This window comes from Pelobates fuscus, chromosome 3 (assembly GCF_036172605.1).
Source record: "Pelobates fuscus isolate aPelFus1 chromosome 3, aPelFus1.pri, whole genome shotgun sequence".
In the NCBI taxonomy this organism is placed as follows: domain Eukaryota; kingdom Metazoa; phylum Chordata; class Amphibia; order Anura; family Pelobatidae; genus Pelobates; species Pelobates fuscus.
In genome coordinates, this window is record NC_086319.1 from 298821431 (window position 1) to 298839792 (window position 18362).

Genomic DNA, 18362 nt, shown 5'->3' on the forward strand with positions numbered 1-18362 from the left:
AGTTAATTTCAGGAGTCACTATTTTAGTTTCTCATGAAATGTCAGAGGTAACTTAACCAAGTCCCATTCAGGAAGGCAATACAATGGAATCTGCATATTTGTATAAAAATGTGTAACTTACATTCCAAATCGAATCTCACAGACAAGAGTGACAACTAGAAAATACGAATGAATATAGATAAGTAACAGGGTGGAAAAGCATCATAGTAACCATAGCTTCATATAAGCTCTAGGTCTACCTGTGTCCATACCTGTATTATTACAACCTGTGGCCCGAGGCATCTCACACCAAAACCCTCACAAGGTTTGATTTATGCAGCGACATAATTCAGTACAAATTATTTACTGCACCTAAGGAGAATTCTTTTTTTCCAAACTCTTTTATTACAAGGTTTACATATAGTACTTGATTTGAATCTGTATATCTGTCCTTTACATTTTCCTAGGACAGCTTAGCTGAAGATAACAGTGTTTTACTGCAAAAAACTGAATACACAAACTATCAGGAAGGATGCCTATAGCAGGCAACATGCTTTTATTTCATATATTATACAGACTTCTCTGAATGGATGGGGAGTGGGGAGAACCTGGAATCATTCTGTCTTTAAAGAAGAGAAATGTGAAGAGTAGGGAAGGGGTGAGGCTGAGAGAGAAAGAAGAATTTTATCTTTTTTTTCTTTAATACAGGAAGTTTCAAATCATAGGAATTTAAGACATGTAAAAATCCAGATGGAATAGTAAAATTAAAGTTCTTACACACGTACACTCAAAAAATATATATTAACAAAAAAAAACAAAAAAGAATTCCAAAGAGTCCAGTGCAGGACATGGGGAATATACAGAGCCGGGCGGTTCTAGAGCTTGACCATGGTACAAAGCCTGGTATCTCTAGATCTGGTCACAGGTATACAAGCCTGGCACAGCACAGGCAGCAGCCATTATATGTTCTGACAGCATTGCATCTTTGGTTTATTTTCAGTGGTGGGTGGAACATGAATGGGGACAACGTTGTTGCTGGGAGACATGTCATTCTCGCGTCTGTCTGACATCTGCTTCTGAGACACAATGCGGTAAATCTCTGAAAAAAGTGAAAACAAAAGTGGATTTAAATCACTGGACTCCAACACAGATTAGGTTAGATTAATGACTAAGACAGCACCACTAACTAAGCTTGAGAGATCGGTTTAATTTTATTTGCTCAGAATACAATTCTTCTGAGCAAAGTCTTTCAATGAATGGATGCCCGATGAGTATATTGAACTAGTGATGACAAATTTAATTGTAACCACAGGAGCTCCTAACATTCTGATATGTTCAGGGATCCTGAAGGTCAAATGAGAACAAATACGATTTATAAAAATAAAAAATAAATAAAAAAGGGGCCAGTATCAAACTTTAACCCATGGCACGTGCAGAGTAATCTTATTACACCAGAGTACATTCCTAACTCTATATCTTGTGACCTTGTGATTATTATTCATTGAACGGACGCCAAAGTTAACAGTTTTCCAGGCACGGAGGAAATTGCTAATTTTGCCATCTGAAATGACTCCATTTCTGTGTGAGACAACCAAACGCATCTATTCTTTAGTAAATAATAGTTTAGATTTGCTTGTTTATTGCTGTAATCACAATTGTGAACCCTGTGAAACCTTTAATAGATCAACTGGTCAAATCACTACCAGATGTGAAGAAGCCGTTATACAGGTTCTTCATATTTAGCCTTTTCCTCTGCACCAAAGGTCACTATTAATAGGACATCAACATGGTCTGTGCACACATTCACTTTCACTTGTAGTCCTAGAAAGGCTTGTGAGAGCATCATGGGAGAGTGCAACATCTGTGATGCAAGACATGCCTACACCCGTACTAAAGCATGAGGACGTAGTAAATTGGAGCATAGAACGCTCTTAGTGATCTTACCTGTAAGGATTGTCTGGAATGCAGCTTCCACATTTGTGGAGTCCAATGCGGATGTCTCAATGAACGACAATCCATTCTTTTCTGCATATATTTAAAAAAAAAAAAAAAAAAAAAGTGGTTAAAAAATAAAATAAAAAAATAAGGCTCTGAATTTCATTATTGCATGAAAAAACTCCCCAAAAAGAGTAGGGCAGCTCTATCTATAGATTATAAAATTTAGATTTTCCTCAATATAGTAGATGTAGTTTGGTGTCTCTTCAAAAAGGTAAAGAATATTGTAGTATGTGTAATATAGATAGATATAAATAAAACCATGGCACCATGTATCATAGGTATTAAGTCTTTATTTAGGTGTAAGCTTTCTAGAAAATCTCAGTTCAGTAAGGCGAGCAGTATATGACCTATAGCCAACTACACTTGTTGCCTGTAAATGAGTGGCATATTTGATTTTCATGTAGGATCTTGTGTTAATATTTAATGTCAACAATTGAAAACGTTCACTTGAAGAGTTTACAAAGGGAGCCCGGATTTTATATACAACCATCTAGAAAATCACTAAGAAAGATGATAAATGTAATAAAAATATCCAATTGGCTTTTTCAAAGAAAATTCAAACCTTAAAAGGAAATTGAAAATCCCACTGAGCAATACATACTTTGAATTCTTAAACAATATAGTATTGTTGAAATGTTTGCGCCCAAGCTGCTTTAGCAGGATACGTGTATTAACCCCTTACCACTATAGGTTATACAAACCTGCAAATGCTCTTGCTTCATCAGTAGGCACAGCCCTCAGGTGGCGCAAATCACTCTTATTGCCGACCAGCATGATGACTATGTTGTTGTCTGCATGGTCCCGGAGCTCCTTTAACCACCTTTCTACATTCTCATAAGTTAGATGCTTGGCAATATCGTAGACCAGCAGTGCACCCACAGCTCCTCGGTAATACCTGTGGGACAGCAACCAGTGTCAGTAAAACATATAAACATGGGGGTAAGGTGCTCAGTTAGCTACACAAGAGAGTATGAGGTAATGGGAAATACCAATATTTCTTATTAACACATTCCATTCATTTTAAAATAGTTACAGGAAATTACCTATTCTGCTGGTATTACTGAAACAAATGACAGATAGTGTGTGTCTCCTTCATAAAACAAAGTAATTTCAAAAGGGGGAAGGGGGCAAAATATTGCCATATGCTCTGCAGCATAACGGCTCATTACATAGAACTACTCAGACCCCACTATTCTATGATCGTATCATCGCCTTATTATGGGAAGACAATTGTAACAGAAAGGCCCAATAAAGGCCGACGGGTTCACAAAATAACTTTTTCTTAGGCCGAAGCAACTTACAATGATACCTCCCACTCCATTCCTTCAGAGGAGAAAACAAGCCAAAAAAATAATTAAATGTAAACTTTTTTGGAATCCATGGCACCCTATTGAAGGTAGGTCCCCGGGGTTTAACCCAAATCATGCAATGTCTCATCTTTGTGCTGCAAAAGCATTAACAGACAAATGTCTGACATTCCTAAATCCATCCACGTACCAGCATTGAAGGTTAGAGAGCTTATGTTAAAATTAGACAAGAGGTGCTCATCCTCTATCATGGCAGCATCTCAAGACCACATAGACCTTAAAAACCACCAAGGAAAATGTATTTTTGTAAAATTCTTATTGACGCACAAAAATGTTAAAATGTAACAAGAAAAGACACTGTGCTAGACAGAATAACAGGTAAAAATAACTAAGCTGAGCTAAAGCAATGGAGGACTGGTTAGCTACAAGATGTACCCCCCCCAGGTAGCCCCCGAGGCATCATACAGACGTTTAGTAAGCATATAGGACATAGGCAACATCAGCAAATTAAGTGATCTAGAAAGGCATACATATGAGAAAACAACAATAATATGCACCCGCCATTAAAGCAGCCGCATTCATTTAGGCAGGTTAGTGAGGTACTGCCAAGCACCCTACATGTGGATCAGCCGATGCCCGTCGTGAGCACAACAGTACCCCAAGCTGGTACTGATCTTCAGACTCGGTGTCATAAAATCAAACAGTCAGTTTCCCCATCCCCACTCATCACATGTTGATAATGCTGCATATGACACAAACACTCTGCCTCAGAGTTGGCTTGCATGACTCCTTCAATGCCCGCCGGCGCAAAATCCGCCACCTAAGGCATGTTGCTGGAGTTCCAGGAGCTGCTGGTTGGCCATTGCATAGTGGGGATGGATTGAGTGGCGTGAGAGCGACTCGTGGAGCAGGTGCGTATTGTTTAGCCCTCAGTTTCTGCCAAAAGGCAGTGAATAGATCAGCCAAGCGGTTTAGAATGGAGATCTTCTCGCCATGGTAAGCAGGAGCATATGTGATGTCCACCATCATGGACATTCCACCGCGGGCGGTACCGATGTGTGTGGCATTAATATCAAGTCCCGACAGGTCTGGGAAGCGGATCGTGATCACCCCCACCAGTCAAAAGAGAAACTGCTATGTTTACCTATGGGTTAATCCAGCCTCTAGTGGCTGTCTCATTGACAGCCGCTAGAGGCACTTCCGCGCTTCTCACAGTGAGAAGACGCCAGCGTCCATAGGAAAGCATTGTGAATGCTTTCCTATGAGACTGGCTGAATGCGCTTTCAGCCAATGACGGGAAAGGAGGCGGAGAGTCCCCAGCGCCGAGGGAGCCCGGTGGTGGAGAAAAGGTATGTGTTTAACCCCTTCCTCACCCTAGAGCCCGGCGGGAGGGGGACCCTATGGGTGGGGGGAACCTAGAGACCCTATAGTGCCAGGAAAACGAGTATGTTTTCCTGGCACTATAGTGGTCCTTTAAAAAGGCATTTAGATGCCTATAACTAGATTGTGGTGAGTAGGATTAATCCCTTCTCACCGAAGGGATCCCATGTATCAATGGATACCTGGTGCACCCCGCTATCAGCGATCAGTTTTAGTGTCTATGGACTTTTTGATAAGCTGCATTTAGTTCTGAAAGTCAGCACTGCATACAGCCCTTTAAATGCATCTAAGCAATCAATCTAGATCACGTATTCCTGAACCTATCTACCTATCCCCCCCCCCCCCCCCCCCGCTTCTCTCCTTAAATATACAAAAATCTTACCATATTTCCAGCGCTGTGCAGATCTGCAGGCGCTGGCAAAATCTTTAGAAGTGGTGATCTCAGTCAATCAGAATCATTTCCCACAGGAATTCTGATGATCTCAGCCAAGGAGGCCAAACACCACCCTGGCCAATCAGAATTCCCTGAATCAATACAGCACTATGAGTAAAGTTTAGCGGCTTCATGCAGAGTATGGAGACACTGGATGTCAGTGCTGCAACCCACAAAGGACCTGTGTTCCTAGGCTACAATGTAAACATTGTCTTTTCTCTCAAAAGGCAGTGTTTACAACAAAAAGCCTACAGTGACTGACTATACTAAACAGAACCTACATTAAGCTGTAGTTGTTCTGGTGACTCTAGTGTCGCTTTAAGCTGTAGAGGTTCTTGTGACTATAGTGTCGCTTTAAGAATTGTATTTTTGTCAATGAAAATAAAACTCCTAAAAAACTGGCTCCTAACTTTTTTTTATTTATTTTTTTTACAAACAATTATATGATGTTGGCACTCTATACAGGGATTGGTGCAGGTATTGAGGTCACCCTCATGTATAACCCCTAAACGTATAATCAAAAAATATTTTTATATAAATATATATAAAAATAAACAAGGTCAAACAGGAGCACTTGCTCGCCCCAAGCGAGTGCTCCTGCTTGACCTTGTTTATTTGGAGGCACCCGGGTAATATTGTTGATTTAAAATTTTTTGGGTTGTGTGCCAGAGTCTGGAAAATAAATATATATATATATATATATATATATATATATATATATATATATACACACACACACACAAACTCGAGTAAATGCAAAAAATGTGTATTTATATTTTTTACAAAAGAACATCAAAACATCTTTATCCATTCCTATGGAAAGGGGGGGTGAGAAAGGGGCTACTTTGTATATAAAGCCCATGAATCACCTGATCCCATGCCTATATAGCAAGGTATACAAGAACTGGTGTGCGGAAATAAACCTATATAACATATAAATACCAACAAAAGATAATGCAAGGTTTATGGACCCAGGACATACTTTAAAACGAGAGAAATCTCAATGTATCTTTCCTGGTAAAATATTTTATAAATAAATAAATACCGGTGGATCCCCCTGATATATGTAAGTAGCAATGTATGCACAAACATTCATGGGATAACAGAAGAAAAAGACAGAATAAAAAATAAAACAAATATCAATATTCAGTCCACTGGTGTGTATATGTGTAATCCTTGTAGAAGATGATGGCAAAAAGTAGAAGGCAAAAATTGTATACAGTTAAAAAAATAAAATAAAAGGCAAAACTAAGTCAATAGTATACATAGCTGTTAAGGTTGGATCTCACCCCACTGTATGATGAATAAGTCCTGATCTAATTAGTGAGTTCAGAGAAGATGGCCATTTGAGGTAGTAGTTGCTAAGTAGGTTATGGTTGTAATATAGTTACATAGCTGAAAAGAGACTTGCGTCCATCAAGTTCAGCCTTCCTCACATATGTTTTTGCTGTTGATCCAAAAGAAGGCAAAACACCCAGTCTGAAGCACTTCCAATTATGCAACAAACTAGGAAAAAAATCCTTCTTGACCCCAAAATAGCAGTCAGATATCTCCTTGGACGAAGTAGCTATTACCCCACTAAGTGCCTACAGTGCCTCAAAATGCAGAATAGGCCCGTCAAGTTCATCTATCAAAATTGTAACTGTACAAACTGAAACAGTCCGTTCTCTTGGCACTTTAACGTCGCAAGATGGCGTCTACAATAGGGATATTGTTTATTTCAGAAGAGTTTGCTGAGCATAATTTGGGGGGGGGGGGGAGTTTGATAACAGTGGCACTTATCACATATGAAAAATGCAAGGTTAAATATAATGTGTATGTAAAAAAGAAATGAAAAACACATTTTTTATTTTTTTTTTTTAAATTCTTTATTTTTGTAGTGCAGGTGAGTACATACCGCTTTTCATTCCCCAACGGCATAGAACAAAAATAAAAATACAGGATACATTGCTTACATGGTATAAAAGCATTGCGATTGTCCGGCACTAATTTTTTAAAGGTATAATAACAGGTGTATAAACATGCTTGTGTGAGTTATCTAGTGTTCGATTACAGTATCAGCATTCCTAATAAGTGGGGTTTTCTAGAAACTTGGTGAAATTTAATAATACAAGAAGTTGATTTCAGACTGTTTCTGCTTTGTTTTGGAACTGCTAGGTAAGATATTTCCAGTATGGCTGCCTTGTCTGTGTGTGTGTGGGATGTGCTTTCAGCCCCAGAGAGGTGAGAGCGGTCTGGGTACAGTGAGTTGACTACTTGGCAGTGAAACTAGATGGAGGTGCGTTTTAACATAAGGTAGGGTAAAGTGGGCATCACTAATGTTGTGTTCTGTCAGGTTAAGACAAAATTGTGAAACAACGTGCTTCTAAGGCATGAAATAATAGTGTTTCCCAACTGGGTATGGTCGGACTTGGGGTAGTCGATACCCTGACTTATCCCCATCTCAGTTCTCTGCCCTTTAACCGATGCCATCTCTGGTGGTTTGGTAGCTGCTTCCCTCTGCTGGCAGTCGGTAGGCCCACAGTGGCTCGTGCTTGCTGGGCTGTCGGCATGTCTTCCACCCCAGTCTGGGTGTGTGATTGAACTGTGGTCTTAGGTCCAATCTTTCCGCTGTTTGGCTGTATTGCCGGTATGCCCCTGGGACCCGCTGGTTTCTGCTCTCCCTTGGCTTGCTCCGGTGTGTACAGTGGCGCCGGCGTCTCTTGTAGCTTGTGTGAGTTAGCGGTCTGGGCGTGGGTCGGGACTTAGTGGCTTTAGGCTTGCCTGATGGTTCCCTTGCTACCAGATGCGCCCGCGAGGTTCTGCTTGGTGGCGGGAGGAGACGTTTCTTGTAGCGCCATTTCAGTGCTTGTTTCTCCTCGTGGTGTGAGCCTTGATTTTGTGAGCGTGTAGGCAGCTGTGAAGGTGAGTGTACCTCTGTGCCTGGGGTCAGTGCTTGTCGGTCCTCTATTCTTCGCCAGAATGCCTCGAATATGGCATTCAGCCTTGCCAGAATGTCTGGACCTTCTTTTATGCCAGGCGGCCCAGTTGCTATCGGCACCATTCTGGGATGGATGGGCCCTGTCTGGATGTGCTGCTCCGTTGCGTGGGTGAGCTCTCTTGGGACCGGGATGACCCCCGCCGGTCCATAGGGGGGGGAACATGGGCTTTTTGTCATGCTTACCGCCGTGGCAGACTGCGGGGAAGCGGCCGCCTCCCCCGCGCCCGCCATGCCTGTAAGCCGCAGGTAATTTTCCGCCATGTCGTGCACAAAGTGCAGATTGTTTGGTGTCAGCATGTACCCCACAATGGCACCTCACTATTGGGGACACTTTCGTGTCGTTTTGATGCCCTACAGGCCTGGTTTTGGCTTAATTCTTGCCTGCAGTTAGAGGAGCTATACAGTTTTGTGTCTGCTCGGCTCAGCGGTTAGGCCCCACCCCCTCACAAAATCTTTTTTTGTACAAACTGGTGAAAGATTGCAACACATTAAGGCACAATATACAACATGTGACATACCCCGGAGTGTCTACTTTTACAAATGGTAGGCCTTCGTGTGGTAATTTGAAAAAAAACACACAAAAAAAAACACTGCTAAAATGGCCCATAAGCCCATCAAATCAGTCTCTCAAATTTTAACTGTAAAAACTGAAACAGTCAGGTGTCATTCAGTGCACAGGATAGAAGCAAAGTCTTACTTTGTGGATATTGTTGTGAACAGAAGTTACTGAACACAGTTTTTTGCACAGTAGTAGTACATGTCAGGTTTAAAAATGATTGAATTCAGGTGTTTCAAGCAGACACATTGCCACAGGTGTATAAAATCAAGCAACTGGCCATACAGTCTGAATTTACATACATTTGTGAAAAAAATGAGCTCAGTAAATGCAGTAAATGCAAGTGTGGTACTGTGATAGAATGCCACCTTTACAATAAGTCAGTTTGTGAAATGTCTTCCCTTCTAGATATTCTACCATCAACTGTAAGTGGTATTATTGTTAAGTGGAAGTGTTTAGGAACAGCAGCAACTCTGACACAAAGTGGAATACCACGTAAACACACAAAGCAGTGTCATGGAGTGCTGAGTGCGTATTATTTCCAAACTTCTAATGGCATTAAGATCAGTATAAACACTGTGCGGCAGGAGCTTCATGGAATGGATTTCTATGGCCGAGCAGCTGCATGCAAGCCTCACACTGGACGGTGGAAACATGTTCTGTGGAGTTAAGAATCACACTTCTCTGTTTGGGAGACTGATTGGTTAGCCAGGGTTTGGCAGATGCCAGGAGCATGTTACCTGTCTGACTGCATTGTGCCAACTGTAAAATTTGATGGAGGATGGATAATGGTATGAGCTGTCTTAGGCTAAGCCCCTTACTTCCAGTGAGGGAAAATCTTAATGCTTCAGCATACCAAGACATTTTGGATGGCCATTTTCTATTCTAGCGTGACTGTGCCCCAATGCACAAACCAAGGTCCATAAATACATGGTTGGATGAGTTTGGTGTGGAAGAACTTGACTGGCCTGCACAGAGCCCTGACCTCAACTCCATTAAACACCTTTAGGATGAACTAGAATGGAGATTGCGTGCCAGGCCTTCTCATCCAATATCAATGCATGAACTCGTAAATGCTTTTGTGGATGAATGGGCAAAATTTCCCACAGAAACACTCCAAAATCTTGATGAAAGTCTTCCCAGAGGAATAGAAGCTGTTATAGCAACAAGGGGGGGGACCAACTACATGCTAATGTCTGTCTTGTGGGGATATTTTTTCCTTTTTGGTGTAATGGAGGGGTGGACAAGTGAGTGCCGAGGAGGCAAAATTCAAAGCTTGTGATAAGTAAGAGAGGGGATGAGAGCTGCAGGACTTCTCGTGTATACAGATAGACTGGGCTAAGAAAGCAAGAGATTAGCACAGCATATGTTTATTTTTATGAATGCATCCAATTAGGTTCCAATCGGGCCACGCCCGCCAGATACAGGACATTTGGAAGGTATGACAGTCAGTGTTTTTTGTCTATAGGATTCAGTAGTTGGGTCCATTAAAATTGTTAGCACCAGGCCCAACAGGCTCTTAACCCTTTAAGGACACATGACATGTGTGACATGTCATGATTCCCTTTTATTCCAGAAGTTTGGTCCTTAAGGGGTTAATCCAGCCTTGCAAATAGTATAAAACAAAATCACTTCTGATATAACTTTAAAACTAATCTTAAAAGGACACTATAGTCACCAAAATAACGAGCTTAATGAAACAGTTTTGGTGTATAAATCATGCTTCTGAAGTTTCACTGCTCAATTCTCTGCCATTTAGGAGTTAAATCATTTTTGTTTCTGTTTATACAGCCCTAGCCACACCTCCCCTGTCTGTGACTGACACAGCCTGCATAAAAAAAATTAGATTTACTTTCAGATCAGATGTAAAACTTACTTTAAAGGTTTTTATCTCCTGCTCTGTAAAATTAACTACATTCAGAAGAATCCTGAAGGGAGATCCAGAAGCAAGCTATTAACAGAGCAGGAGATAATAAATACCATATGAAGCAGAAATTGCAATAAAGGAAGTGTAAACATTAGATGATACTGTACAGGACGTGTTTAGGAAGGCTGTTTAAGTCACATGCAGGGAGGTGTGCCTAGGGCTGCATAAATAAAGTGATTTAACTCCATGGCAGAGAACTGAGCAGAGAGACTACAAGGGCATGATCTATACATCAAAACTGTTTCATTAAGCTAAAGTTGTTTTGGTGAATATACGGTCAATTTAAAAAGTATTATAAATATGAAATCTCCATCTGGTTGCAAATATAACAACTAGCAAAAATAAGTTTGAGTTTAAAAATCTTTAAATCAAACGCACCCTGATTAAAAACAAAACAAAAAAAAAAAAAAAAAACCTTCTATATTATTCCAAGCCTTTAAAAAAATAAAAATATATATATATAAAAAGAAAAGATTAGTCACAGGTGCCCTGTTCTTTTATGGACACTTGATACTCACGCGGAGGTTATGGCTCTGTATCTCTCCTGACCAGCAGTGTCCCAGATCTGAGCCTTGACTGTTTTTCCATCCACCTGGATGCTTCTCGTAGCAAACTCTACACCAATTGTACTTTTACTCTCTAGGTTAAACTCGTTGCGAGTGAATCGAGACAGGAGGTTACTTTTCCCCACACCAGAATCTCCAATCAGCACCACTGCAGGAAACAGGAACATAGCATTAGCCAGAAATATAGACATAATGGAAATCAATTAGAGGAGAGATTGCATGTACACAGATATTTATACAATCCACATAGAGCTGATATTCTATATGCATACACTGCACTAAAACTTATACAGCTAATGAAAAAATTAAATCTTAAATATTAATACTAATTAAAATGCATTCAATTAATTATACATGCATAAGTATCTCTCTTTGGGGAGATACCACATTTAAACGTTATTAAACTCATAATACATGTTAGAAAGACTGTGGCCACTTTGTGGAGATACGAATATAGATGAACCAATTTAGAAATAAATTAAATTGTTATAATAAGCACCACATGTGTCTTCATCTTGAGGACTTGATGAGGCATGATTCCTGTAACCCCTTCTGTATTGCAATATGGTCAATCCAAAATGTTAATGGTTATTCAGCGGTGCAAAAAGGGCCGCAGTGTTTGCACAGCCAAATCCATCCATCATTGCATGATAACCCGTGCTCACACCATCCATAACATGTGGTACTTGCCTCTTCCAGTCACAGAAGGCCATCGTCTACAACGAGCCACCAGTTAATGAGACACCAAGTTGCACGACCTCACATCACCACTCCCTGCGGTGAGCACCCTCGTGCAGAGCACAGCTCAAGGCAGGAAAGCAACTGTGGAGGTGGCAATATACAAGTGGGTTGTCCCAGCTCCTACACTGGCTCCCAGCTACACACCAGCTCATCGCCCCAACTTCTGCGCACCAGCTACACTAGCACTCCCCCACACTTCTGCAAGCCAGCTCATCTATCCCCACCCCCCTACGGCTAATAAACTGGCTCCCACTCCTGCACGTCAACTCATCTAGTCCTCCCCACTCCTGCACGTCAACTCATCTTCTAGTTAACTGAACTAGCTGATAAAAACATTCTAAAAAACTAATATGATTACTAATAAAGGATTTAGATAATTTATGAGTATGCACATGACACAACTGATAGACCGATCTTCATTTTTGTCACTAGAAGAGAGAGAGATCTTTTCCATATAAATGTGGCACGGTGCTGTAGATATTCTAGCACATCGAGACTCAAGAGTATCATCTCAGAGCCAGCGAATTTTAAACAATGAGTTCATGTGGAGAACCTCCTGTTCCAGCTCATCCCAAAGGTGTTCTTTAAATAGAGGTTTGGTGCTGTATTGAATTGTTCAGGCAGCCGAACCAGATCTCCCACCCCTACCTTAGGCATGTTAAATACTAATACACCTGCCTACAGGAATAAACAGACAATTTCTAGATGGATTCATGGAACAGACTGCCGTCAGACTATTCGATTGATACTGTCCACGTGTGGTTTAAACCCAAAGTCTCCTATCCAGCTCCGGATCGCTCTGCCTCTTCAAATCTAATAAATTCATGTTATTGTAACTTCGTTATTATCTGCTACATTGTGGGATATTTTAAGTAGATATTGTATCCAATATACTTTTTTTGAACTCTGCAATAGGACAACCACTGTGATTGCTCACATTTATATTGTCACTGTTTTAGACACTTTTATGCTGTTTTAGTTAGCCATCAATTCATTTATTTTTCTGTACTTTTTCATCTCCATCTCTCATATTAGTATTATTTTTATTCTATCGAGTTTATATTTTTTATGTTTTGATCTATATTAACCCCTCTCATCCCTCCTGGAATTTTTATATTTATCTGTTTTTAGGCTCTGAATGGGGGCATTTGTTTTCCAGTTGAGGTTTGTTTAGGAAAAAATACTTTTCTTTCACCCTTCCTACGAAAGGTTATTGATAGTTGAATATAGCGTATTATATATTCCCACTATCTTTTTTTCAATTAGAATTATAGAAAAGTTTATTAAATTTGGTTCTTTACAGGTAAAACCCTTCAAGAAACACATGATTAACCAACAGAGGGAAGCTACAGGTTAGTGGAATGAGGTATAGTAATGAAGAGGTAGTCTGGGTGGTGGGCTGTCCAGTCTTCCAGGCATAAGGTGACAATTTTTTTTTTAAAGCCTGAATAAAGTGCCAAAAATATGAGCACTTACTTGCCATTGTATCCCCCTTCCCCTTCCAATAATTATTATTATAGCACCAACTTATTCCTCAGTGCTTTACAATACTATCAATGGGGAAATATAACAATAAATGAGACGAGTTTGACCTTGCTCAAACATGCTTACAATCTTTATCATGGGTTCCCAACCCAGTTCTCAAGTACCTTAACAGTCCAGGATTCAGGAATTACCCAGGTTTTTTTTTTTAGAAAATAAATCAATCTTTAGACACAACAGGGTAATCTCTAAATTCTGAACTGGTAGGGGGTACTTGAGGACTGGGACCGTATTGGAAAAAGATTTATATATTTTTTTATTTTTTTTTAAAGTCAAATGTCAAAAATTAAGAAAATTGATTAATATGAAATTATAGCAGAGTTGGAGAAGTTTTATAAATCAACCATTTGGTTTTCAATTCACAATTACATTTTTAGTAAATAAACAGAACAATGAAGAACTGTCACAATTTTTTATGCTATACACCCAAGTGCACCTGTTAGTCTGGTCTATGACATAAGCCGGTTCCTAAAATTTATAAAAGACACCTAATGATAGTCATTTTTTAATTTTATTTTTTTGCATTGTCAAGTTTTTTCCATAAGGGAAGGTGTACCAGTGGATTAATTGTGTAGGATCACAAGACAACTATTTAACGGCACAGCATTACGCCACTGAGAAGGGAGAATGGAATTACACAGTCTAAGAAACATTTCCTGCTGCAATTCTTAATTCGGCAATGTCCTATTGTGAAAGCAAGCCTACAATCTAAACAGGCACATCCTTGCTTTCATTTTTCTTTACTTTAATGCCCCAGGAGTCAATATAAAGCAGATTTTGCACAATGTGAATAAAACATTATTCTCAAGCATGCATCAGGAAACTAGTTTCTTTCTGTTTGCATGTGTCCTGGCACCTGGAACCATGCAAGTGGTAATTTGAGAAAATCTGCAGCTCAGCATATTATTTGCATTTTAGGACAGATTTGGCATGGTTTTATCATTCCAAAGTAGCCACCCCCAGAAAGTAAACTGAAAAACTTCACAGCACATACACACACACACAGCAGGAGCTAGGAGACCAATCTGGCCTACAGCAGTGATCCCCAATCATTTATACTGGAAATCGATTAAAGGTTGTAAACCAAAGCTGCTCTGGGATTTAACTGTGTAAGGGGCAATAACTGCAGAGAGGGAAAGGAAATACAAAAGAAAAACAAATAAACGATACAAGATAAGGTTGAATAGGTAGGCATTAGAAAGTCAGACAGGTTGAGACAAGCAGATGAAGTAATTCTAGAGAGTGGTTATCTGAGCTGATCATTATGGCCCTAAGGAGTTGCATATTATATTGCCCACTGTTCTGTTTTACTAGGCAAGATTCAGTCTGTGACCAGTGCGTGTGGCATTTGACAAGCTTGATGCTCAAAAACAAACTAGAGATTTGCAAAGCACACATAATGCACCCATTGTACAGCGCTACGGGATTTGCTGGCGCTATATAAATATTAATGTGGAATTTCATCAAAAAAATGCAGATTACATTCCAAAGTCCAGATCTTACAAGAGACACTAAGCACCAAAACCACTATTCTTAATATGTCTCGGCAGTATGACAAATGTAAGCATTGCCTTTTTAGAGAAAAATCAATGTTTACATTTATCAGTCAGTAGGCCTCTAGAAGCAGGCAGCCACTTGAGGCACTTTCTCATAGAAAGCCCTTTTTTTTTTTTTTTAATGTGTTAACGTTTGACATCGTGAGGACACTGAAAATAATTAAATCTACACAAAAAGAAGCTTTATAATGCTTCTCTATGAGAATCCAATTTGTGCAAAACCGTGCTAGGGGCACATGCATAGTAGGGCCCTTAATGCTTCCCTATGAAAAGTATTAGATGATCTTGTGCAGCTGCAAGACTAGGACGCCGCTGGATGATAGCAGAGTTTACCTTTATTATTTTAATTTAAAAAGTCCAATGCCACCAGGAACACACTAACAGTAAAACTACATATATTTACTTATGTTAAGGGTATTCCTTTAAAGCTTTAATGAACCAATCAGCTGTGGAAGAAGTTTTAAGAACAACGTATGCAGTCAGGTGAAGATTGCGCCGTCTGTCCTCAAGGGCAAACTGCAGTAGTAAACAGCTCTCAACTTTATTTCAAAGGCTGCCAGACTGATGGAGCCTAATACAACAAATACTTCCTTTATACCTGTGCTGGCAGCCACAGCTGAGTGCAAAAGAATGTGATGCAATGCTCTCTATTCATGGGACTCTGCTGAGCTCAGAGGGTGTGTCGTGTGATTCACCTGAGTCACAAAGGAATGACACCCACAGCTTGAAAGGCGCAGGGCGGGCCAGAGTACAGTCAAAAACTTACAAAAGGAAGAAATCTTCCATAAAGTGAGGAAATCCTGTGTACAGGAAGCACGAATTATCTTTAACAAGTGCAGCAGTAGCCACTAAAACTTTAAATGTTTGTGTCACCCACAAAAGCATGATTAACAAGATCCATTTCAGGTTAAGAGAAACCAAAGGTTTATTCCCCAAAGCAGTGCCTGCCCCAGCGGCTGACCTACAGTGCTATGATGTCTTGCTAGCATAAAAGCATGAAAAAATGGAACAGAAAATCTAATTTCCAAAATTACAACCAACACTTCAAGTTGATAAGATAGGTTCAGTGGAAGATCTGTTTGCAATTAGGCTATATACAGATTCAAATTGGTAAATTCAATTTTTTAATTCAATACAATTGAATGTTATGTGAATACACCCCCCCCCCACCAATTAATATATTTGCATAAATGTAAATCTCCTAACTCTGCATCCACATCCTCCTAACCACGCAGAAGACTAACGTGCATGGCATACATACGTTTATACTGAGACAGAAAGCAACAAGAAACAACATTTTACAGTAAAAGTATATCTTTACAAGCAACTTGGCTAGCACAGCGTACGGACGAAAACTGCCATCATTTGCATTATAGATCGAAAGTAATCAAGAAGCCTAATCAGTTGAGCAGTTCCAAAGCACAACTACTATGGAAATCCCTACCCTTCCTTAGAATTATTCTTCAGCACATAAACGTGAAAGTGCGGATGTACAAATGATTATAAAGTATAGTCTACATTGGTTCTTTTCTAACATTTATATGAATTCCCCAAAATTACCAGTGTACATCAATGAATCATTGCACATTCCAAAAGGAAAGTTGTAATAAAGAACTAAAAGAATTCATAAGCGGTCAACATATTTCTCCTTAACATTTCAGAAAAAATGGCTTTGTCAATCTTGGATCAGTAGCCACAACTAAAGAAAAAGAAGTGTGACTTTCAGACTTTAGCATTAGTCTTCCCAAATAGCAAACTGTCATTGCTTATTAAACACGCTCTTTTAAATGTGGCCTTACAATTAACGTTTTTGCAATGGTCAGAGCAGAAATCATAAATGTAAGGCCCCAGCTGCTTACAAAAAATAGTTGCAGCGTCTAGGGTCTTATCCAGTGCAACGGGCACCGATGTGACATTGGTAAGCGTCTTATTATGAAATATTTTACCAGGAAGACATTAAGCATACATATTACAAGTGTAGCATAGGAATTCAAATTAATTTTACCATTAACGAATAGATTGCCACTTTAATGCCAGGTACACAGTTTGGATCCTTGTAAAAATTACAAGAATCACTGGTTTGATATAGTGTGTGTAAACGTTTTAAATTATAGCATGAATAAAATGTAAAATATAAAGAAATGCTTAAAGCTAACTTGCATAGATTTTTTTAATTAATACGTTTTAATATGAAACTGTGCTTAAGTGTTGATTAAGATCAGAGTTACATAGATAAACAGGGTTCAGTTTAGCTCATAGATTAAAATGGACAAACATTAATGTAGAGCAGGGTATTTTTTTTTCTAACAATTTACACACACCTGAAACAAAAATAAATAATGTTCTGTACAAACTGGAATACTTGGGCAGTTAAATTGTGAAACAAATATATTTGAACTAGAGAGTAAAGGGAGCTCTTGATTTGGGTCTGGGGCTCAGAATTTGGGAGGATTTTGTACAAACAAAGCCTGGAGGGGGAGGCTGGGAGTCCTGTACAGCCTGGTGCCTTTTCCTAACACACCCAACACCGCATTCCTAACTTCAGAGAGGTCAAGTAATGGTAACCACTGGACCTGAACACGACAGTTTGCAGGGTGAAAGTCTCACTTGCTTTTCTTTCTTTCTAGGCTTGAAGTTTAATCCATATTTTACTTAAATCAAGAAGGAAGGGTGCATTGGTTCCAGCAATGAATGGGTTTACAGTTTCCAAAAGCCAGTGAGGCCTATAACACTTCCTTCTTATGTCAAATTGCCACATAGATACTGGTTATCACAATTAGCACTTAGTCACACATTAAGCAACAACAAAACTGTTTCATGGAATGACTGGGCCAATGTGGGATTAAAACGGATTAAAACTGACAGGGTTATGGAAATACTTGGGAATTCAAAGAGTTCATATTAGAAAAAAAAATAAGTCGACTATATTGGCATAACATTTTTATTAATTTTGAACAGCTGATAATTCACACTCTCTTTAAAATGTAAGTCTAAAGCAAAATGAATGTGATATGAATTAAAAAAACAGAATGGAGGACACAAAAACCCTCTCAATAGGTGTCCTAAAAAGACACTAAAGGCCTTGGGGACATTAAAAGTAGGCTTTGAATGTATTTAATGATATATACACAGACAACATGACACAATGAGTTATGGCCTAATTTTCCATACATTACTGTGCCATTTCTAACTTCTATCCAACGGTCTCCCAAAGTTGCAAATCTACCAGACTGTTATCCTTAAACCATTACGCAACCCCCCCCCCCCCACACCAATGTCACTACTCTTATTTTGAAATATTACTATACCATTCCCTGTTAACTTCTTACAAATCTTACTGAAACTACGTCACCCCTGTATTCCACAAGAGAGACACTTTTATTATTTCCATCACCCC

At 39.5% G+C, this 18362-nt stretch overlaps 1 protein-coding gene across 1 annotated transcript in view; it reads right to left on the bottom strand.

The window, feature by feature from the left end:
- Positions 1-500: 500 nt before the first annotated feature.
- RAB11A (RAB11A, member RAS oncogene family) overlaps positions 501-18362 on the bottom strand; it is an 18851-nt gene continuing 989 nt past the window's right edge. The window contains exons 2-5 of the mRNA XM_063448759.1: positions 11079-11274; positions 2679-2872; positions 1924-2004; positions 501-1078 (exon numbers count right to left, since the gene is read on the bottom strand). Of these exons, the coding sequence (XP_063304829.1) occupies positions 939-1078; positions 1924-2004; positions 2679-2872; positions 11079-11274 (611 nt within the window). The 3' untranslated portion in view covers positions 501-938. The remainder of the gene's footprint in view (positions 1079-1923; positions 2005-2678; positions 2873-11078; positions 11275-18362) is intronic.